The sequence below is a fragment of the Columba livia genome, chromosome 3, assembly GCF_036013475.1.
Source record: "Columba livia isolate bColLiv1 breed racing homer chromosome 3, bColLiv1.pat.W.v2, whole genome shotgun sequence".
Classification (NCBI taxonomy): Eukaryota; Metazoa; Chordata; class Aves; order Columbiformes; family Columbidae; genus Columba; species Columba livia.
Genome location: NC_088604.1, coordinates 31,660,899 through 31,683,177, shown reverse-complemented (window position 1 = coordinate 31,683,177; position 22,279 = coordinate 31,660,899). Strand labels below are relative to the sequence as shown.

The 22,279-nt window shown below is 41.5% G+C and overlaps 1 protein-coding gene across 3 annotated transcripts; it reads left to right on the top strand.

The window, feature by feature from the left end:
- Positions 1–5,025: 5,025 nt before the first annotated feature.
- On the top strand, positions 5,026–20,695 carry OGFRL1 (opioid growth factor receptor like 1). Of its 3 annotated transcripts, XM_065056246.1 has the most exons (8): positions 5,026–5,424; positions 7,333–7,419; positions 7,973–8,054; positions 11,218–11,296; positions 11,389–11,455; positions 11,595–11,740; positions 13,258–14,024; positions 18,475–20,695. In XM_065056246.1, the coding sequence occupies exons 1-7, from the start codon at positions 5,167–5,169 to the stop codon at positions 14,015–14,017; spliced, it is 1,479 nt and encodes a 492-aa protein (XP_064912318.1). In that variant the 5' UTR covers positions 5,026–5,166; the 3' UTR covers positions 14,018–14,024; positions 18,475–20,695. The 3 variants fall into 3 exon arrangements, with proteins under 3 accessions (XP_064912318.1, XP_064912320.1, XP_064912317.1); XM_065056248.1 differs by having other exon boundaries at positions 7,976–8,054; positions 13,258–20,695; XM_065056245.1 differs by having other exon boundaries at positions 5,027–5,424; positions 13,258–20,695.
- Positions 20,696–22,279: the final 1,584 nt, after the last annotated feature.

Genomic DNA, 22,279 nt, shown 5'->3' with positions numbered 1-22,279 from the left:
ACAGAGCCCTAGTGTGAGCCACTCCAATAAACATGGCTTTAGTTAAGGTCTTCAGGATTGTAATCATAGCCCAGCAAAAAAAGGGAAGAACTTCCACTGGCTTTAGTGAGCTTAATACACTGATCGGTATCATCTGGCATGATCTATGTGAAGTCTTTTCTTCTCTACAAATTAATTTCAGATTTCAATAGAAACAAATTTATGCAAATATACAATCTGACTTCTGAGTTTCCAGTTAGTTAATAATTTCCAATTACATTCACTGGAGGAAAATTCTGGAGAATTTTATAAATTAGATTCACTTTCTATAGATACAACAGCAGGCTTGGCATTTAGCAATCTGGGGCGTTACTGAACTAAAGAAGAGAATTAAAATTCACCATAGTCAGATATTCACTGAGAATGCTTAGTTCTTTTCAAAAATAAGCTAACAAGATAACAAATTCCATTACAATACCAGTCAGCTACAGCTATTGCACACAAACTGTTGTACCTGTCTGGCTTTGTACGCTTGTCCAAGTATATGTTAGTGTCCAGATATATTCAGACCCTTGTCCAAATGTATGTTAATAATACTATAACTCCCAGGTATTTCTGTCATACTGCTGCCTTTCTGCATTTCTAAAATCTACCTTTGTATATTGAAGTATCTTTGTATCATTTTGTATCACTTTGTATCATTTTACATTATCTCGATTAAATTTCATTTTACCAATGTTATTTATTTTGCCTGCTTCTCCCGTTTATCAAAGTGGTTTTGAAGTCTATTCATATCCTCTAAGGTTGTGTAATCCCTCACAGCTTTATATCACCTTAATATTAGGTTGGTAAGACTATTCACAGTTGTTAATTGACCTCTCTGGTATCCTATTCAAAACATCCTCCCGAGATAATGATGAAGTATTGGAATTACCTCATATTTAATTTTTAATGCAATTTTACAGTTATCACACTGATATACATGCAACATTAGCTTCTAGAAAGCCATGTGGTATCCATATTTAAGTCCTTATAAAACCATAGCCTTGTGGAAAAAAAATCAGTAATCTGTGTTGTTTAAAATGTATATAAAAGTATATAACCAGAAATCAAATGCTTGTTTTTTCATCAGTGCTAAGAAAGTCAGTATTTGATGTGATAGTCGTCTGCATTTCCCTAGGGCTTCTATCATTCTTCAGAAGGAGGTAGGGTAAGAACTCCTCTGACCCATGTTATGTGCAAGTCAGGCTGTTTGATGGAAACAGGTCCTCCTGGCTTTCACACTTGCTCATCTTCTGTTGTACTGGAAAACTGTGGTGAACCTTAGAGCAAAAAATTCACCACCTTCTCAAAAATGACTACCAATTACAACCATGGGATAACTTCTTAATTTTTTTAAATTAAGATCTGTCTTGTGGGGATCTGTTCAAGCTCTTGTATACCACTCTCAGAAGCTATGTAAGGTGCTAGAGCCCCTTCATGAATCCTGACTGCCTCCAGATCACAACCAGGACCTGCATAAGCTGCAACAGTAAAGAAGGCATTGTTCATGGAAAAAATGCACACTTCTGTCAAAGTGCAGACCTGCCCCACCACAACCAAGGCTTAGAGTATTCTTATCTCAAAAAGTCAAACATGTGTCCTTCTGGGCAGCTGAGAGATGACTGCGAGTAGCATGATAAAAACAGCAGAGAACTCTTTCAGGGAAGGAACCCTTCGTTCCTCACTCAGATGCACAACAGTGCAGCCAGGTCTCCATAGGCACAAACTGCATGCCCCATCGCTGTCTAACCAGCGATTCTTGCTGGATGTTGATCTACATAAGAGCTCTTCCATTCTTCTTTCCTGAGCAAACTCACTTAGAAACTAGCCACTGTCTGTCAGGGATTGGCTCAAGGAGCGTGGACATGAGCCCATCGAGCAACTGTACGAGCAGAGCCCATTTTAGTTGACATAAGTAGGCCTTAGTTAGCTTGTCTATTAGGCCGTGGGAAAGGGGGGAACGGAAAAGTACTAACTAAGGCAGGGTCAGGATATCCTTGAAGAGATAAGAGTCAGAAGAATGCGGGATGCGCATAGCTAGCTAAACCCAAGTAGGTGGAGTAAGTAAATGTAACCTTTTAGTGCTTAGCCTATTAGATAGAGACAAGTATGCATAATTATGGTATTTGGTATAAATGCACGCTATCTCGGGCAATAAGGTTGAATCATGCTTTCTCACTCACATTGAGTCGGCCTGCATGTTTTCTTCAGCCGCGTACTCGCAACTGTCCAGTGATAAGCTAAAGGATGAGAATCAATTGTGTGAGAGCTGAGTCCAGCTACATTATTTCTATGGGTATTTGAAACATTTTGAAGGTTTGCATCATTGGTGCCACTGCCTCTTTTTAAAGTGCCATACCAGCAATCACTCAATTCAGTTTCTAATTTGGGAGTTCTTCTAGCCTACCTGCTGATAACAAGCTCCTTTATAGCAATGAGTAATGTCTTCTGATATTTCTGGTTGGCTGGGAAAACCTGCACCGCCCTGGCAATCCACCATCATTCCATCAGCCTGCAGCCAGCCTCATTTCTGTCACTTCATGTGTAGATTGCAAGCAATATGGTATACCTAGTTATCAACCACCATGAAACTCCAAAAATACCTCCTAGTACTTCAGGGAACTCCATCACATCACCTCAGCAGCATGAACTATTGTCAATAAGTCAAATTGGCCGTGGCTTCCCATAACAATTCCAAGTCAATTAATTTAACTCCCAGTTTTTATCAGTGGTCTGAGATCCAGATCCTTTAAAAATCCTCCTAAAGCTCTGTGATGAGATTTGGCTGATACCTTTGCTCTTCAGGTAGAACTGAGCTTTCTATAATAACATGTGGTTATTTGCACAAGAGACAGAGCTTTCTTGCAGGAAGATCTTCAGTTTGTGGGATTAATTGCCATGCAAACTAAATATCATCAAAACTTTCAGCTGATTTTTGGATGCATGCACAAGACCTGCTTTTGAGGCTCCACTATCTCTAGTATAAACACAGTCAACGTGAAGAAGCATTGACAAAAGTTGTGTCAGGAGAGGGGAACATAGCTGGTCTGTACTGGGACCAGTTGATTTTGGTCAGCAGGTAGTCATGACACAAGTTCTAGGCATCAGAATTTCTTAAGTCAGTTCCTCCAAACTGTGCTAACAACACAGGAGGAGATATTGCGGAAGAAGGAAACAGATCTGCCTTTCCCCCAAAGAAGGCCAAAAAAGAGGTAACTCTCTGAAAATGTGAGACAAGAGCATGAGTTATAGAAAAGACTACGTTCCCCCAATTGCAGCGCTAGCATCCAGTCTTATAACCTTGCTTGGCTGTTCCTGATGGGGATTTTTTATTCCACGCTAAAACACTGTCTGCTGTCAAGAATGATGCTGAATCTTCCTGTATACTGCATCCATTCCCGGATATCACATTTCAAAACTGTTCCAGTAGAGCTCGAAAACCTACAGGAAAAGGTCACAAGGATAATGGGAGGAATGCAATGGCTCTCATGCTAGGTAAGACTGAATAGGGTATGAACTTGCATCCTGGAAGAAAAACAATCAGTATTGAAGTGACAGAGGTCTATAAAGTTGTGAATAGCATAGAGGCAAATAGGGAGCAATCATATACTGATGCTCATAAAAAAGAACTAATCAGAATCATATTATTTTATATGACAACATATATACTAGATGACATGTCGTTAAACTGTATAACATTGTCTCACTGTGTAACAAAGGTCAAAAGTATATGTAAAGATTATAGAAACAGGTCCATTGGTGGCTATTAAAATTAGGACTCAGATGCAACCTTTTGTTCTAGAGGTTTCTAAAGCTTTGATTTTTCATAAGCTGGGAAGACATGTCAGGGTAAGACTGTTAGGTAAATGTCCTGTTTCTTAAATCCTTCAGTAAATACTGCTGAACGACCTTTTCCAACACTAGAAGAGGAGGCAAAATTGACCAATTTAAGATCATCCTGTTGTCCCATTATTGTGGAACAGAGACCACCTCCAGTACTGGGGCTAAAATAGATTCAGGGGTGTTGGGCTGAATGTCAGAGTGGGGGATCTTGGCTGGGACTACCAGGTTTGATCTTGGACGGAGTGGGTGTAGCTGGGTCCTGAGGAGGGCAGCAGCTGACGTGAGAGTGACTAAGGGGTGTTGGAAAGGCTGGACAGGCAGAGGGAGGGAACTGTCTTGGTCAAGGCAGGTGATGGTGGGGAACCCAAAGCCAACTGAGCTGTAGGGGGGGCTCATAGTTCAGCCACGCAGCTGTGGCTCCACCCAGGTGAGCTGCAACTGCACATAAGGTTGCTGAAACAAGGCCTGACAACAGGGTATTCTCAGAAATTTCCCATCCTTGGTGTCAGCGCGTGCAGCTCATACACTTCAGATGAACCTGACAGAGAGTTGTGTGAGAGTGGTGAATGCATCTAAACATGCAGCTGTGGCAACTTGAGCTAAAGTCATCTTTCAGTTTATAGGGAGTGGACTGGGAAACAAGAATGTATAGATGATATCATCACTACACTGATGATCCTGACACCTAGTTAAAATGTCGGTATCTACACTTGAAGAGGATCCTAAAACATTGAAGCAGCAGCAGAAAAAAGGCACAAAAATGAGTGAGGGAATGAGGAAGGTCACTTATGGCAAGAGGATGAAGACACTTGACCTGCTTAGTTTACCAAGAAAGGCACTGAGATGACTTGATGATAGTGCACATCTTTTGGAGCAGTCAATGCACTGGGCACCACAGAACCGTCTTTAAGGAAAAGGCAGAAATTTGTGAGTGTGCACTGAAGCCTGACACCTCTGGTTAGAAACAAGAGGGTCCCAGCCGGGCGAGCGTTGCCCGGGGCGGCGGCGGGCGTCGCTGGGACGCCCCGCGGTGCCGGCGTCCGGTACGGCCGGTGCCCACCAGCGGGGCTGGGTGGTGCGGGGCGGGCGGGGGACTGGGCGTGCGTGTCACCGGTGGAACTCCCGGAGCCTCCAGCTCCGCCCTGCGCCTGTCCGTGGGCTGGGGCCGGGCGGGGGAGCAGCCCCGGCCGCCGCCCCGCCCCGCCATGCCGCAGCCGTAGGCAGCCCGCGGCCGCTCCCACCCCTCGGCCTCCGCGGCCTCCGGGCGGCGCGGCGGCGGCGGGCGCGGCCCTGCCCTGCCCGATGGGCAGCCTGCTGAGCGGGGTCAGCTTCAAGGAGCCCACCACGGTGGAGGACTGCGACTCCACCTGGGAGACCGACTCGGAGCCCGAGGCGGCGGAGCCGCGGCGGCAGGAGGGGGTGTGCACCGCCGCGGGAGGCGGGGAAGAGCCGGCCGAGCTGCCCGCCGCAGACTGCCGGCCCCAGGAGCCCCAGGCGGCTCTGCCGCCGGCGCCAGAGGAAGGGGAGCGGGCAGAGGCGGACGCCACCAGCCCCGAGCAGGTACCGCCAGCGCCGGGCGCGACCCCGCCTCGCTCTGCCCGGGCCGGGAGGAGGAGGAGGAAGCGGCGGGGATGGCGACACTTCGCAGCGGCGTCTGCGCCGTGCGGCGCCGGGCCGGGTGCTGGTGCTGCTGCCGCTGCCCCGCCGCGCTCCCGGCACCGGAGGACGGGCGGAGCCCCGCCGAGCCCCGGGCCGTGCCGGGGCAGCCCCGCTCGCTGCCGCCCTCCCCGCTCTGCGGCACTCGCCGGCCGAGGCACCGCGGCAGGGGGACCTTCCCGGTGCTTAAATAGCGGCGGTGGCTTGTGATACACGAGCCCTTGATCTGAAATAGGAATGGGCCGATTTGTTCTCCCCCCGTCATTATGGTAACCTACTCTTGGGAGAAAATTGAGGCCTTGAAGTCACTGTTAGTCCCTCTGCTGCTGTTTCCAGAGAAGGTTCTGCTTTAAACTAAATGTAGTCTTGAACTTGGCCTCTTAGTTAAATGGGTTATAAATCTGAATGTTGGGGTCACACGTGGCAACGGATTTGTGACTCTTTGGTGGGTCTGAGGTGAGGAATTTTCAGAGCAAGTTTCTGCCTTTTAGGACCCTTTAAAAATGCTGACCCTAAGGAAATAAAGAGTTGCTTTGCCAATTATTCTATTGGAATTAGACCTGATTGCAGGGTGGACCAGCCATGTGTTTTTTACCCGGTTGGATGTATTATTTTTATATTTGTTTCAGCAACTATGCAAAGCAAATAAGTATAAGCATTTTTTCCTTTTTTGCTTGATACGTGGTGATACCAATGCCTGATAACTGTAGGTCAAGGGGTGTTGCTTGTTCAAGTGTGTTTTGGCTGTGGGTATGGTCAAAGCTGGTGTTGCAGAAGGAAGAATGAAAACAGCTGCTTGGTTGCCATTAATGTGCTATTGATAAGCAGTGAGGTGGGCAATAATAAAGGCAGATGTTCAGTGCAGTCACTGGGAACTTCCCTTTTTAGGCTTTGGCTTTAACCTATTAGACGTGTATTGCAAGGGAGTGGTGTGAATTTTTTTTCTTGTTTGGCCTTTGGTTTCAGTGTGGTGACTTATTTTATGAGACTGAAGAATACAAGAATACAAAACTTTGTTGCAGTATGGCTATAAAGAAATTACAAATAAAATAACATTGATGGTAGCAAGTTGAAGTCTCTGTACACTAATGCTTCTTTTTTTTGCTTTTCTTCAATGCGTGCAGCTTTTGCAAGCACTCTCTGAAGTCAGTGGGATGATTTCCATTGTCCTTGATGGACTCTGGTTGTTTCAGGTCACAGCTGCTGAACAAGTTCTCATACATGTGTATTCTCTCTAAGCAGGCTTCTGTTTTGGGATTTAGTGGCTTTACATTGAAGTCCTGAGAGATAATAGAAGATGGTTCAAAAAGGTCTTAGAACTGCAATGTAGCTTGTCCATAACTATTCATTTTCTTCCACAGGATGCAAGGATATCAATTAAGTCAGTGTACACATGACAGATAGTCTTTGCAAATCGTGTGATTTCCCGTTCAAAATGAGTGGTGTCTCTGTATTTTCATGTTCAGTTACTCATTTCATCCTGTGCTAGCACTTGCTAGGTTATTTTGAAGTGTTGCATTTGGAAATGACAATCAACCTGTTGATTTAAATCAAATTCAGTCTCACTGGGAGGATATTTCATAGTCTTGCTATTGTGTTTCATTTTATTTTTTAAATTTAGGTTTAAAGTGTGTGGTGTTAAGTATTCAGCAGGGAGACTTTCAGTGTTGGACCAAGCAGTAGGCAAATAAATGCACTCATTTTCGTTTATGTTCCTGAAGTTCATAGTGAAAAATAATTGTTACAGTATTACATGAATTTGCTATTTAATGTGTTTGCGTATAGTTATTGTGTATTTTCTAACTGTTTCAGAGTGGTGATGGAACCGAGCTGACGGCCAAGCCAAAGCGAAGCTTCTATGCAGCAAGAGATTTATACAAGTACCGACACCAGTATCCGGTAAGCATATTTTGTGGTGTAAAATTGTCTTTTTAGTAGAAGACAGAACACAACCCAAACATTCCTGAACCTTTGTGGTGACTAATATGAGAAATGAGAATCAAAAAGCTGATGCAGGAGCCCAGCGTATGCCAGTGGGAGAGGAGTGAAACTAGTGCAACATCTTTTCATCCCAGGTTTGCGTGCAAACACACAAGGTGTATGAACCTGAGAACAGTGGTAGGAGCCCAGAGAAAAGGATTATACCTTGAAGATTGAAGAAGGTAGATTATAGAGTTTGGACTTCTTTTTGTTTGTCTCTCAGGTCCCTTGAGACTGATGTTAGGGTGCTGCTGTGCTTGCTGCTCTGCCTCAGTAGGAGAAGATACCAGCCAGAAGAAATTTGCAGATCCCTATACTGAGTCTTTTAAGCGCATGAGTAAAAACTCTGTGGTTCCTAAAACCACAGAGGACAATCTTTTGTCCTCCAGTTATTCAAAGAGGACAATATCACTTTCTGGATACTCTTGATAGGTTTCTGTAGGTTGATAATTTCCTATTTCCTTTCTTTTAGCAGAACTTTAAAGATCTTCGATATCAAAATGACTTATGCAATCTCCGCTTTTACAAAAATAAAATCCCGTTTAAACCTGATGGTGAGTAGTCTGTGGCAATAATGGTGATAACAAAAGAATGCTCACTAATAGTAACAAAGTGAAACTGTAGTGATAATTGCAGTGCTGCAAAATTAAAAGTGGCTAGTTACACATTGTATGACTTGAGCCTCCCATGTTAGAGTAGCATGTTGATAACACACAAGCAGGTTATGCTTAAAGCAGAGTTTGCTTTCACCCTAGGGAGGTGCTGCTTTTCTCATGCATTTTCAGCGTGATGTAGTACAGGGCGTTGTTTGTGCCCCGGCTTTACAGTAGTGACACAACCTTTGTTTAATAAAAGATAAAGTTGCTCCACCATGCTGCACAAACTCTTGCTGCTGGAATAGGAGTGGCAAGGATATGGGTGTTATCCCTAGTACTGTGTAAGGGAAAAAGAATGTGTTGTAGCTACCTCATTATTATCATAACAATAATAAAATAATTTCTAAAAGTCCCTAGTGGCTCTGGTAATGGAGTGGGAACCTCATATGTGGGGTTCTGCACAAACACAGGATGAGCTGGAAGGTGAGAAACCCTGCTCTAGAAGGAGTTTGCAGCCAAAGTATGAGAGACAAGAGGATAGCAGACAGATGGGAAAGCAGAAGGAGGCAATAAAATAGCCGTGGTTGGAATGGTAGACAAAAGTGTTGTCACGTGAGAGCTTAGCCATTGGCAAAATAAATTTTGCAAGCCAAAAATAAGCTTTTGAGAGTTTAGAAAGAATGATGAGGAGGTTACTTTGAAGGTGTTTGCAGGAAGATCCTTTCAGCATGAGAGCAGCTTGGGAGGAAATACTGAAGTGGACACTGGAGTACAGAAGTGAGATGTGGAGGCTGCCATTGGGCAGAATCCTGTCGGAGGCAGGATCAGTCTCATAGCAACAAATGGATTCTGCTAAGGTAGGAAGGGTCCGGTCACAAAAGGCTTTGGAAGTGAAGGCATATTATTTTTGTCTGATGTTCAGAAAAGGGTTTCACAATGGAAGAATGCAGAGCAAGAAAAAAAAAAAAGCCATGCTCTAGAAACATGCTCTTAGCAGCAGCATTCAGGGTAGATGTGAGTGTGACAAGAGGACACTTTTCAAGGTCAGGAAAGAGGATGTTGAGATGTAAAATGTCCAAGTTCTGATAAGAAGCTGGATGGGAAGGGGTGTTATACAGAAGGATGTAAAGATGTACATGTAGGAAGGTTGAAGATGAGAGCTGTTTATAGGCAAGACAGTGATAATATCCTCAGCAAGTGAGAAAAACAGGTTATGTGAAAGAAAGATAAGACCTTCATTTTAATCATCTTGAGCTTTATCTAGGTATCCACAGGCAGATGCTGGAGACTCTGTTCTTAGATTGGCTGGAAGAAAAGAGCTGTGAATTACCAGTACAGAGGTAGCAAATTCATGAGATGTTACACAGAGAACAGATACAGAAAGAAAGAAGGGCGCTGAGGACAGTGTCAACCTGAGGACCATATGACTATGAAACTTAAAACTGGAAAAGGTTGGGGGAGTGATCTTTTAAAGGGCAAAGTGATAAAGGAATTCAAGAGGCTTGACCAGGAGAAAAGAAGAAGCTAGAGGAGGGCTTCCCTCCTAAAATTTGCAAATAAAATAATTTAAAATTGTAGGTGAAAACTACAGTTGGTGGTGTCAAAAGTAGCTGATAGTCCAGGGGGGCTGAAGTGTTGATGGCTGTGAGCTCTGGTTATGCCAGAGTTTTATTGAGACGAGGGAAGAGTAGCCACCACCTCGACCTAAGTCTGGGTCTGTGAGAGCGTTCAGAGGGAACCTAAGCTACCATGTTAGGAACTGAAGTACTGTGGAATGTTATTTAAAAAAGACATTTCCAGGGCAACGCTAGATCTGAACTTTAATTCCATGACCTACAGATTTAGTTTGTGGTTCCGACTCAGAGTTTGCCTGACTCTCTGCCCTGGAATTGAGCAGCAAGTTTTCCAGTACTTGAAAGGCAGTTATTGTGAAAGCTGGACACAGGTTGGTGATGGCAGGATGTCCTCTTAGGGAGGTCCTTTTCCAACCTTGCCTACACTGGAAGCCTATCTTCTTAGCAGCCCCCTTGACTGGCTGCTTTCTCCATTTCTCGAAGAAAAGTTCTCCCTTGTAATTCAGACCCAAGTGGAAATTTTCACTGAGGAGGGAAAGAGATCTGATATGTATAGCAGGAGACTACCTGCATGGAGCTTTGGGCCTTGTAGGCCACTTGTGTGCTGTTTGACTTTGGGAGAGGCCTTGCAGCAGTGATAAAACTGTTGTTGGCTTCAGAGTAGAAATAGGCTGACACTGAGCATTCATTCATGGAAAGAGACTTGTTCGGAACAAGGACTGTCCTTTTACGTGCTTCATGTATTTGTGCAGTGCCTGGAAAGGAAGAGCCCAGGCCTGTGACTGAATTTCATGGGTACGGTCTCAGTGTGAGGAATGATGAATTTCCTTTTACATGTACTTTGTCCACTTTTTCTATCACTGTGTTTATTGCAAGAGGAACTGACTGAACTCCACAACTATTCTGAGACCACTAGAAGCTGAAATTGTCATTTGTTGAGTACGACCTGAGGCTTCATGGTCGAACTCATGGCAATGGTGTCAACATGCCCGGCCACACCTAAATGGGAAAGATTTCCAAATCTTAGTATTGTTTGCAGTTGGAGAGATTCATGGAATGGGAGATTTCTCAAAGACCTGAGGCTTTGCTCTACCAGGATGAGCTATATATATAGATACATATGCAAAGTTTTTTCGTGTTAAAGCAATGACAGGTGATCCATGATCCAGTAGTATACCAAAGCGGTTTTTTATTGATAATTGCCAGTCAGTGTGGTAAAGGGATCTAGGACATGAGAACTTTTTGGGAAGTGTGTTTTACAGAGGTTATTGTCACATGCCCTCTGCTGGAAAGTAATTCAGTGTAAGTCATTTGGTTTTGTTTGTATTAAAATTTGATAAATATTTTATTTTACATTAAGTTTTAGTAATTAAATTAATTTTTAATTGAATCTGATTTATTTATGACTGTAACAGAACTTATTTCACATAGTATGTGCAAGGGAATTAAAGCATGCATTCTATCATTATGTTAACGTAGCATGTACTTATGTAGCTGAACGCTATTTTTGATGACTGCCTAACAATTTTCAAATTATTTTTATGCAGGGGTTTACATTGAAGAAGTCCTAAATAAATGGAAAGGAGACTATGAGAAACTGGAACATAACCACACTTACATACAGTGGTTAGTCACTTATTACCTATTTCTGTTTCAAAGCGTTAATTTGATTAAGTGTTCATATACTGTGAGCCATAACACGCTTTTTCTTTCAACAGGCTTTTCCCACTGAGGGAACAAGGTCTGAACTTCTATGCTAAAGAATTAACTACATATGAAATTGAGGTAATACAAGTTGAGCTCAATATAAATCACATTAATTTTGATACATAACTGCTTTTTGTTATGTAGAGTTGTTTTATACAATGCAGAAGTACTTGCTTTAGTGCCACTTAGAATTTTGGACATATTCTTTGTTTATTAGGAATTCAAGAAAACAAAAGAAGCAATTAGGAGATTCCTTTTGGCTTACAAAATGATGTTGGAGTTTTTTGGAATAAAACTAATTGATAAAACTGGAAACGTAGCACGAGCTGCTAACTGGCAAGAAAGATTTCAGCATTTGAATGAGTAAGTAATGACATGCACTCCACTCTCTAGAATTGCCACAGAATCTCTTTAGCCTTTTGTTTTCTAGAGAAAGGAAAGATGTGTTTTCCAAAGATTGCCAGGAATAAGAGAAAAAGAAACAGTAAGTGCCTGGTTTGCATCTTTATGTGTATGTCCTCCTCCCCCTTTTCTTGGTTGTGCTCTTCACCCATTACCAGTCTAATTGAGATCAGTGAATTCCCTGAAAATACACCTTCAGATGGTGCTGAAGAAGATCACGCTTGCAAATTAATTTGTTTGTCATGATACTGAACTTGTTTTCACCTGATCCCAAAGCACTGCTTCTCATTTGGAAAGAGTGAGTGGCTTATATTTGTATTTCTTTTTGACAAAAATCAAGTTCTCCCCACCTGTATAGAAGCTAAATAACAAGATTTCCCTCCCTCCTCAAAACATGAAATATTATGTATTTAATACTTTTTAATTGCATGCTTAACTGGAGAGGTTTAGATACACATTAAGTCAAACCTGAGCCCAACTTTCAGCGAATTACATCTGTTGCTTTGCACTGAATTTTGTCCCATGCAGATTAATTGTATCAAAATCTCTTTTCAGATCTTGTAATTGCTTTTGTAATACCTTGGACCTTATAGCTGAAGTGTTTTCTTGCAGTATTTTGTTCTCCTGTCCAAATGAAAGCTTGTAGGTAGAATTGCTGATGAATAATTTTAGGTGAATAATGAGAATAACTTGTTATTAATTTTATTTAAATATTGTGTGAGCCAATATGGGTGTGGGTTCAGACTTAGATCACAGATAAAACAGGTTTTCAGGAAGTCCACATGTTACTCACTGTATGTTTTTACACTGCAATTCCTATATTTTCACCACTGAGTAGCTACACAGTTTTAAGTCAGGGATTGGGGCTCTTTTTACCTAATTTTACCTGTATAAAATTTAGGCATTTAAGTTTTACTGTTTACTTAGGTGTGCTTCATAAGGGAGAGAGCTCTTCACAAGCGCTCCACAAGACAGGTCGTTCCGTTTATCTTAGATGCTTCTTATGACAGTGGGACTTGCTTTCCAGAGGTGCCTGTTTTTCTCCCAGCGCTGACTGTATCGGAAGCACAGGTAGTTAGTCCAGACAAGAGACTCAGCTTAAGTGAAGTGCCGTGACACCTGTTCTGTAGCTATATTACTGCAATACACTACAAAATCTGTATTTTAGAAAGTGACTGGTTTTCTCCTCAGAAAGAATATATGCAGCAGAAGGAATCAAAATCACTGCACACTTAGATTTTTATTTTTCCAGCTTGTTGCTTCAGTGCATTTTACAGACACTAATTTTCACTCACAACATCCTAGCGAAGGAGGTGCTAGCAAGCTTTAGCAGCTGTGAGAAATTAAAGTACAGGAAGCCTCAAGTACACACCTGGAGTGATAAAATTGAGTGAGGAATTGCAGTTCCAGTTCTGTATCTGTAAGGTGTTTTTTTCTGATTCAATGGATTTTTTTTTTTTCACCCTTTTCTTCCAAAGGTCTCAACACAACTACTTGAGAATCACTCGGATTCTGAAAAGTCTTGGTGAGCTTGGATATGAGAGTTTCAAATCTCCCCTGGTAAAATTTATTCTCCATGAAGCTCTTGTGGAAGATACCATTCCCAACATAAAGCAAAGTGCTCTAGAATATTTTGTGTATACTATTAGAGACCGAAGAGAAAGGAGGAAACTCCTGAGATTTGCCCAGCAACATTATACACCCTCAGAGCATTTTATCTGGGGACCCCCAAGAAAACAGAAGTCTGAGGGAAACAAAACAAATAAAAAGCCAGCATCTCCAGTTTCTATTAATAATAGTTATATTTCTAAACATAAGAAATCAAAAGAGCCTAAAAATACGTCAGCAGGTGGAAGCTCAGCTGGTAAAACAACTGAAGAAAGAAAGGCAGAACTCACAAAAAATGGGGAAGACAATGACCAGAATGAACAAGAAATGAACTGTGATGCTGTTAGGCAGAACAACAGTGAAAAGAACAGTGATACTGATACTGGTCCACTTTCAAAATCGGAAGAAATTCATAATACTTCAGACAGAAAGGAGGACGCTTCTCATTCCAAAAGAGATGATGAAAATCTGAGCAATGACTGTGGAAATCACCCAGGCACTATACAGAAGGATTTATGTGACACTGAGAATTTGTCAAATAACACATCAGCAGATCTACCAGATAACCTGGATAAGGATATGCTTTCAGGGGGGACCACCACAAAAAACAAGGATGAGCTCAAATCGTGAATCTGAGGTTAAAAATCATTATATTTCATATTGAATGAAGCAAATTATTCATTGCTCCTTCATTTTGGGTGAAATTTCCATCTAGAGTAGTATAAAATGGTCATGAAACTATGCTTATTGTGAATGCAGCAGATTAGGTTTCTGTTAGGTTAATGAATTTGGTTTTTTTTACCTCAGTTTAACAGCAGTCAGCGAGGTATGGCTCTTTAAAACAACTGTGGAAGTTCAAAGCCTAGAAATTAATTTTCATTTCCAGACAGTTTGCATAGAAAAACTTATCTATTTTTTGCCATTAAATTAATCCAATATTTAAAAAAAAGTGTAACTTATTAGAAAGCCTTGGAACAACAGAATTTAAAGTTTCTTTTAATATACTTTAAACGTTGATTTCTTTTTATGAAATAACAAAATTATTTCGAGAGCACAGTTTTTCTGTAGTGCATTTTTTTTTAGGAACTATGTTAATGTTTAACAGCAGTATTTGCACAGCATCTTTTACCTTAGATTAGCATCCTTGTCAGAGGGACTTAGTAAGATATCAAAATGTCCTATGCAGCTGGGTATCATTGTACATTGAATAAAAGTTTAGCTTAACTGAAACTGTATCCACGGCTTTTGGGTACAAGGGAAGTTGCACTTTAGACTACTTTTAGTCCCTGTTGAGTTTTTTATCCTCTTGACTCATTTGTTACTGCTACTAATCTGGGGGGAGTGATCTCTCTGATCACTCACATTTGGTCTCAAGGTGGAAGTTCTCTGTTGATCAGCTGTAACAAAACAACTCCCCAGCTGGGTTCAGCACCTGGAAAGCCTCTGGAGAGCTGAAAAGCAGTGCCTTCGCCACAAAGCACTGCGTCATCCTCAAAGCCATCAGGGGAGTGTCACCAGGCCTGTCCAGCTGGATCTTACCTAAACTTGGATCTTCCTTGGCCAGTTTTGGGTAAGCTCTGCACAATGCTGAACCCCCTGTTGCTGGTCTAGGAGAAGAAGGCAGCCCTGATGCCTCCTGCCAGCTGTCTGTTTCCTCCCTTTGCTCTTTATCAGAGATCTTTCATGGTTTAATGTTATTTTGATCATAGGCTGAAACCTGAAACAGGCCAGTCTGCTGGCCCAGCTGGAGCCCAGCAGATGGGAATTTCCCAGTTAAGGTCTTTCCCAGCTTTCTTCGCTGAAGGGCTGTCTGCCTCTTCTGACTTCATGCCATTCAGTCAAACAAGATGGTACCCAGCAAGTTACTTGTGTAGAATATGAATTAGAGAATAATGCAGGCAGAACTCAAACTTTCTACAGTCCTAAAATAGTCTCAAACTTCTGTATGCATTTTCTATTCAAAAGTGTATATATTATCCACTGCCATTACTATATTTTTGATTAAATGTTGTAAGGCAAGTGGCTGACTCCAGTTTGAGTACGAGAGTGCTACAGGACTTTATTCAAGTCTTATAACTCAAAATGACAAAGTTTCCAGGGTCTTGTATTGTTCTGTTAATCCCCACCATGGCAGTACATCATCCGTTGCTTTCCCCTGGTAGCATTGTACCCTGCACTTGAAGAAAGATCCCCTTGTTCATGTTTGCCTCTGTCCTTCAGAGCAGAAGGGAACAGGGAATGCTGGGATAGAATGGGTCTGTATGATTACGGACTCTAACCCCACACATATGCACAGGAGTGACATCTTTATGTTCTGCCTGTGACTTTTAAAATCTTGAGTGCCTGACCGTGCCAACTTAATAGCGTTGTTTTTACATAGTTATTTATTGAATTGCACAGGGTAAACTTATACCCTGTGTTTGAGGAACATAACTATAAGGTAGGTAGTTATACAGAGCCTTCAATTTATGGACTTTAGTATTAAGGATAAACGCTGTAAAAAATGAATAGTGTTCAAGTGAAATCAGGAATGCTGGGAGTGTTATAACTGTAATTTCATTGAGCATAGGACTAAGGAAGTGATCGTCGCCCTGTACTCAGCACTGCTGAGGCCACGCTTTGAATCCTGTGTTCCGTTTTAGGCCCCTCACTACAAGAAAGAAATTGAGGTGCTGGAGATTGTTCAGGGAAGGGCAACGGAGCTGGTGAGGGGTCTGGAGCACAAGTCTGATGAGGAGCAGGTGAGGGAACTGGGGCTGTTCAGCCTGGAGAAAAGGAGGCTGAGGGGAGACCTTATCGCTGTCTACAACTACCTGAAAGGAGGCTGGAGCACAGAGGGTGTTGGTCTCTTCTCACAAGTAACAAGTGATAGGATGAGAAGAAATGGCCTCAAGTTGTGCCAGGGGAAGTTCAGATTGGGTATTAGGAAACATTTCTTCATGGAAAGGGTTGTCAGGCATTGGAACAGACTGCCCAGGGAACTGGCGGATTCACCATCCCAGGAGGTGTTGAAAAGATGCATAGATGAGATTCTTAGGAACATGGTTTAAACCAGAAAACTCCTGGGGTGCACATCCCAAAGATGTCTCTGCAATATGGTATTATGTTATTGCGACACAGCTTTCACCTATACCTGCTTGCTGGTTCTCCACTCATCGTTGTACTTAATGTACTTTTCATCTGGCAAGGCTGTCTGCATTAAGGGCCCTGTGTGTCTGAAAATACAATCAAAAACTTTGGGACTCATGTCCTTATTAACTCTGCAATTATTTCTTAAATCTGCAACTCAGTGTATTTTTGTTGGTTTTCACGGAAGTGAGAAGAGTAGTGGTGTACCAGTTGCCTACAAAGAATTTTGGGGATTAGGTGCATGAGGGCTTTTGTGTCAGGTGGGCTCCCGCACTCTCTGATCTTTGTCATACAGCTTTATCAGCAGAATTACTCCCAAGAGACACTTCAGCTTTAACTAACAAATTCTGCTCTATGTAAAATGTGATGGTTTAGAATTCTTTCCATGGAGGAGTTGTTTCTTCTGATTTTGCAAGTGTTCAGAAGAAGGGTTAATTGCAGGGCAATCATGCAGTGTAGCATCCCACTGCGATCTGTGAGTATCAAGTGGGTGCACTGTATGCATTTAGTTACAGGCATGGCCTTAGGAGCCAGAAGCACCCTGTGCTTAAAGTTTCTGAGTATTGACTTTCGGGTTTACAGTACAATATATGTTAAAATGGTTGTTTTATCATAAATGCTAGTACTTCATTATTTATCCATTACTTCAGAAACTGAGGATGTACAAAGAAAGGATGTTTGCTCACTGTTAAAATTGGTTTTGTCTCGCTACGTGCTTAAGTATTCAGGAGTTTCTGTGTACTTACTTCAGTAATGTATTTTGTCCCAGTGTTTTACTAGATTCTGAGCTATCAGCTTATCAGTTGAGCAGAATCTCCCATAGGGGGGTTCTTTCCCAATAAGTAAATTTGATTTTAAGTATCCTATGGTGAGGGAAGATGAATGTACAAATTGACAAAATGTTACTGAGAAAACAAATTCAAGTGAAGGTGATCATACAAATCATGCAAAAATGCTGCACTTTAGGATCAGTTTCAGCTCTGTGCTCTGCTGTCCAGGATCTAACTGTGCTTTGGTACCTGAGACTGCACTGGCGCAGGGACTGCAAGCTCAGGTGTGTGATGTGAAGAGCAGTTACGCCTGTGCACATGTCTAGGATCAGAGCTGAGCCCTTAGTCTCCATATTGCTTGTATTTAAGGGCATGGTCCTGAAGGATGCTAAAAATACTTGCAATAAGCCTTTCAGAGCTGTTCCCTGGCTTGGTCTGTTCTTCAGTTTCCTACTCTAAGATTACAGCAGTAGGATGTGTTAGGTATTGGTTCAATCATAGTTAATATTTAATGTAATATAGTGTAAGTCTCCTTGAATTATTCCAGTATAATTCTAAACATCTGCATATACTTGTACTATAACCAGAAAGTTTACAGACTTCAGAATCTTTGTGTAATTTTGATGGGTAATCCAGTAAGGTAAGTCAAGGGAGATTTAATAGATTTAAATGGAAATCAGCTCTTGTTTATTTTTAATAAATTTTATTTAATCTATTTAATTTAATTATGTTTTTGCACCATTCTTTTCCTGATAGTTGTGATGGTAATGATTTGTCTAGTAGCTGAGAAGTGGGGTAGGGGAACGTCTGTGTTGGGAATCAAAGGGTGAAACCAGCCTACTGGTTCACCTGTTACTAACAGACCACTCAGTAACAGCCTTTTGTAATTATATCTGTGATACATGTGTAATTCCTACAGACAATTCCTAAAAATGTTTATGGAGGAAAGGCAAGTCCTCTTAAATAAGGCATTGCCCAAGATAATACCACGGTGTTTAGGAAAAAAATAATCTCGATCAAAATTTGTATAGAGATGGAAATAATTTTACTTTTAGAAGATAGAATATTGCTTATTCTTATTGAAAAGAAAATGATCACAAATACATTAATGCAAAACTGATCACAAATTACAGTAAGACATACATGTTTAAGTGAAAATGTAACTCTTATTATGCCGTATTTTTACAGGTAATATCATGTTGAATTTCCTTGACAAAAGCTGTATTGATGAATAAGATGCAAATATGTGAAGCAAATTTTGTCACTCGTAAGAGTGTGACAATATCATGCTAATGATGGACATTGTCCTAAGAGCTGCCACTGTGGATCAGAATGAAAGGTGTTTCTAGCTTTGTATCCTGCCTTCAGCAGTGACCACCAACAGATGGTGTGAAACAAAGAACAGATAAGATGACCCCATTTTTCTCCAGGAATTTTGGCATTTTTGAACACATGGTTTCTTTCAGCCTCCGCAGTCCCTTATGCCTGTGAGTTCCATGTTTTAATTGTGTTTTGTGCGGAAGAAGTAATTTCTTATGTGTCTCAGATCTGTTTATTCAAGAATCGTTAGTGCATTTGAACACAGTTGCTAAAAATACTGTAAGATGAACAGTCATCCACTTCACGTCAGTTTTAAAAAGCCTTGGGAGATTCTAATGATAAATAGCTGCTTAGGCAGAAAATGTCCTATATTTCTGTCCTTAGGCAGATGTCTGCTTAGGCAGGAAACTTGTCCTATGTTGATGACAGTATTATCTTACTTGTCCCTTCTAAATAAATTTTTACACATAAATCCTTTTGTATGCAGTATTAAAAGTCAGATTCCAACTGCAGAAAAGATTATTTTTTTCCTATCAGTGCAAAACCAAGATTCCTAGCCCACATCTGAGTGAGGTACCTCTGGGTTTGGAGACACCGGCATCAGTGGGTGTAGCGTTGTGATCGTGTAGAAGATGGACGTACTATCTGGGGTGTTGCGAGGACCGTACTCTTTATTCCATATTTTGGTAACTGATGTTAATATGTGTCCCCAGTTCCAACTGCAATTGGAGTAACTGCTCAAAAGGTGTTTTTGATGGCCATTGGAGCCTGAAAATGAAGGATGGGTCAGAAAGGCTTAAGCATGGGCAACCCACTTGCTATTCACATCATGGCCAACAACATAGATTCACTCCTAACAGGTGTGCAGCCCTCCAAAGAGAATGCGAATTGTGTCTCTAATATTTCTGTGCTCTGTATTGCCTATGAACTGTTTCTTTTCCTATAAACTGTGTTCCTTTTACAGCCCACGTTGTTAAGTATGCTTATTGAAGACCATTGGGGAAAGCAAGAGTTTATTTAAAATAAATATATTTAATACATGCCGTACCAAATGGACTCTTAAAAATATAGTTCAAAAGCTATAGAGATTAATTAAATGGAGACCTCCTGTGGCTTTACACTTAAAACCACCTTTATTTTCAAAAGCACTAAGCAGTTCACTATAAAATAACAAACGTGAGAATTGGCAAGTTGTTCTGAAAGAAGTCTCCTTAGAAACTTGGCACTTTTAAATTCTACCACACTTACGAGTCTAGTGGCATATTCATCAAATAAAGTTTATTGTGAAATATACTGAATGTATTTACTACTGTGGCTAACTATGTGAAAATAATTGTTTTGCAGTAAAAAAGGTTATGGCACTTATATTTTTGGGTCCTGCTGAAGCATGTTTGCTAATCATTAGTTGTTCTTTTTTTCTGTGTTTTAACCTATTTCATGGTTGTTTGCCCTTTATGCAGTTTAGCTTCAGTGACAGACGATTAGGTATAGTTTTTGCACTGATAAAATTTGGAAATATCATAGACCTCATTGTTAAAATGTATTCTAAGAAAAAAGTGCAGCAAAAACAACTAAAACCCAATGATTTTTACTTGCAAAATGAAACAGCTACATGTCAGTTTTTATGAATGGTCCTGCTCTCTTCTCTGTATTCCTTTGCAGTGTTTAATTACAGAATGCCGTGCATGTTTGGTAGTACCAATACCATATGTATGTGGTAGGAGTGGTAACCAGTTTCTGGATTTGTAATGCACTATAAAGATATATTTTATAATTCTGTAATTGTATGGCAGTGTTATGCCAAAAAAATTGTACAAACATAAAAAGCAATAGTTTATGTTGCTTACTGCTATATTTTAAATCGTTTGTAATATGAAATACTTGTATTTCCTTTCAGGTAAATATATTTTTAATAACAGCAGCCAAAAACTCTAATAAAGCTTCTTCATTTAGCAGCATTGTTTTAGCAACATGTACAACTGTTGTGTAGCTCTAATGATGTGTAATTGCTGTTCAGCGCTTGTTTGTACAGTCTTCTGTAAATGTATTAACAGTTAAAAGTAGGGCATTAAAGGCTCTGGTCCTCCTTTTTTGTTGTCAGTGGCAAAACCACCATGGAGAGCAGAGGAACTAGGGAAGGCCCATTGTCAGCTGTACTAAAATTTCAGGGGTCTTTTGGTGTTTTTTTCTTTGTTTGTTTGTTTGTTTTTTTTTTTAATTTAAGAAAAATATATACTATGAAAACACTGTTAACATTAAAGGGTAGAATATCCATGGTGATCATGTGGGTAGAAACCCTCCAGAGCAGTGCCAGCAGCTGGCTGCTGCTGCTTAAACTTGGGAGGGAAACATTTAACCTGCTGGTTGTATTTATCCTGCACTGACACCGCAGAATTGGGCAGCTTCAGCTCGTTCCCCCCTGACACTCCCTTCCCCCCCCCACCGCCCCAGTTTTGTAGTACGCGGTTATTGACATGGCGGGACTGCAGATTTATGTAGCTCTATAAAGAGCCCAGTGGGTTCAGAGAGTGTTTCCTATTCTCACACATTTCTCTTCAAAGCCGGGAGAAGCAGATGCTCCTTATGCAGAAGGAGGGCTTCGTGGATGGTCTGTGTCTTGAACAAACCTTGGCATTAGCATGGCTGGATTAACTTCCATGTTGTCAGGTCACCCAGGGATGCGGTGAAACTTGTAGGCAACAACATAATGTGTCAGTGTGTTTGGTTCAGGTACAGCTGCTTGAGGCAATTGTGATGGTTCATCTGCCACTTGGCAAAGACTGGCTGCAAGGCAGTTACCCTCTTCTACCCTTGGAGCATAAACTTCACAACTTAAGTGTTATTGCCTGTATGGACACACACAGATATGTTACTGGCTGTTGTACCAGCAGCTCCAGACTTTGATCACATCTGCAGTAAGAAAGATCCTTCCCGTGTGAGCGCTGGCCCCCAGCAACACCACAGCCACTTCTGAAAAGTTTTCTTGGGGCTCATTGCAAGGGTAGGAGCATAAGATGATATCCAAGATCTACCTGTCCCTAGATAAATGAAGACAGACCAGCTTCTGGAGGAGGTGGGACAAGGGGGTGATGGGCTCAGCACCCCACGCCTTGCCTGCAGCCTCTTGCGGCTAAAGTGGCAGGCGCCCACTCGGGAACACAGTGATGCACCATCAGTCGGTGCCTTTGGGTCAGCAAAAGAGCTCGCTGCTCCATCCCCACATCTGTGAAAATAATGACGGTGGGTGGAAGTTTATGCAGAACTCTCAGGGTGGATATTCACCTGCTTTTCTTTATTTTTGGGGAGTGAAATCTAGGAAATTTTCAGCTGTTGGGGTGACATAGGGTATGCAGATCCTGCACCTGTGCTGCTGGGGAGAGCAGGCAGCAAGGAAGGACCCAGATGACAGTGTTGGCATTCTGTGTGAGGAGAGTGGGGAAGCACTTTGATTATGCACAGAGCAGACAAGTGAAATAAATCTCAACTACCTTTGTTGTTCAGGGAGTTAAACTGCAAGGTTTTGCTTTGATTTTGTTGTTTTGCTGAAATATTTTTCTAACTGAGCTGCGCCATAAAATTGGGATGAGAATATTTTATTTTGACATACACGGATGATCTTGAGTAAGGCCTAAAATGTTTATAACGATCACATTAATTGTGAAAATGTGATTTA

Coding starts and splice junctions, on each gene's coding strand:
- OGFRL1 (XM_065056246.1), top strand. CDS start 5,167: ATGGGCAGCCTGCTGAGCGGGGTCAGCTTCAAGGAGCCCACCACGGTG. Junction 5,425..7,332: donor ACGCCACCAGCCCCGAGCAG/GTACCGCCAGCG, acceptor TAACTGTTTCAG/AGTGGTGATGGAACCGAGCT. Junction 8,055..11,217: donor AATCCCGTTTAAACCTGATG/GTGAGTAGTCTG, acceptor ATTTTTATGCAG/GGGTTTACATTGAAGAAGTC.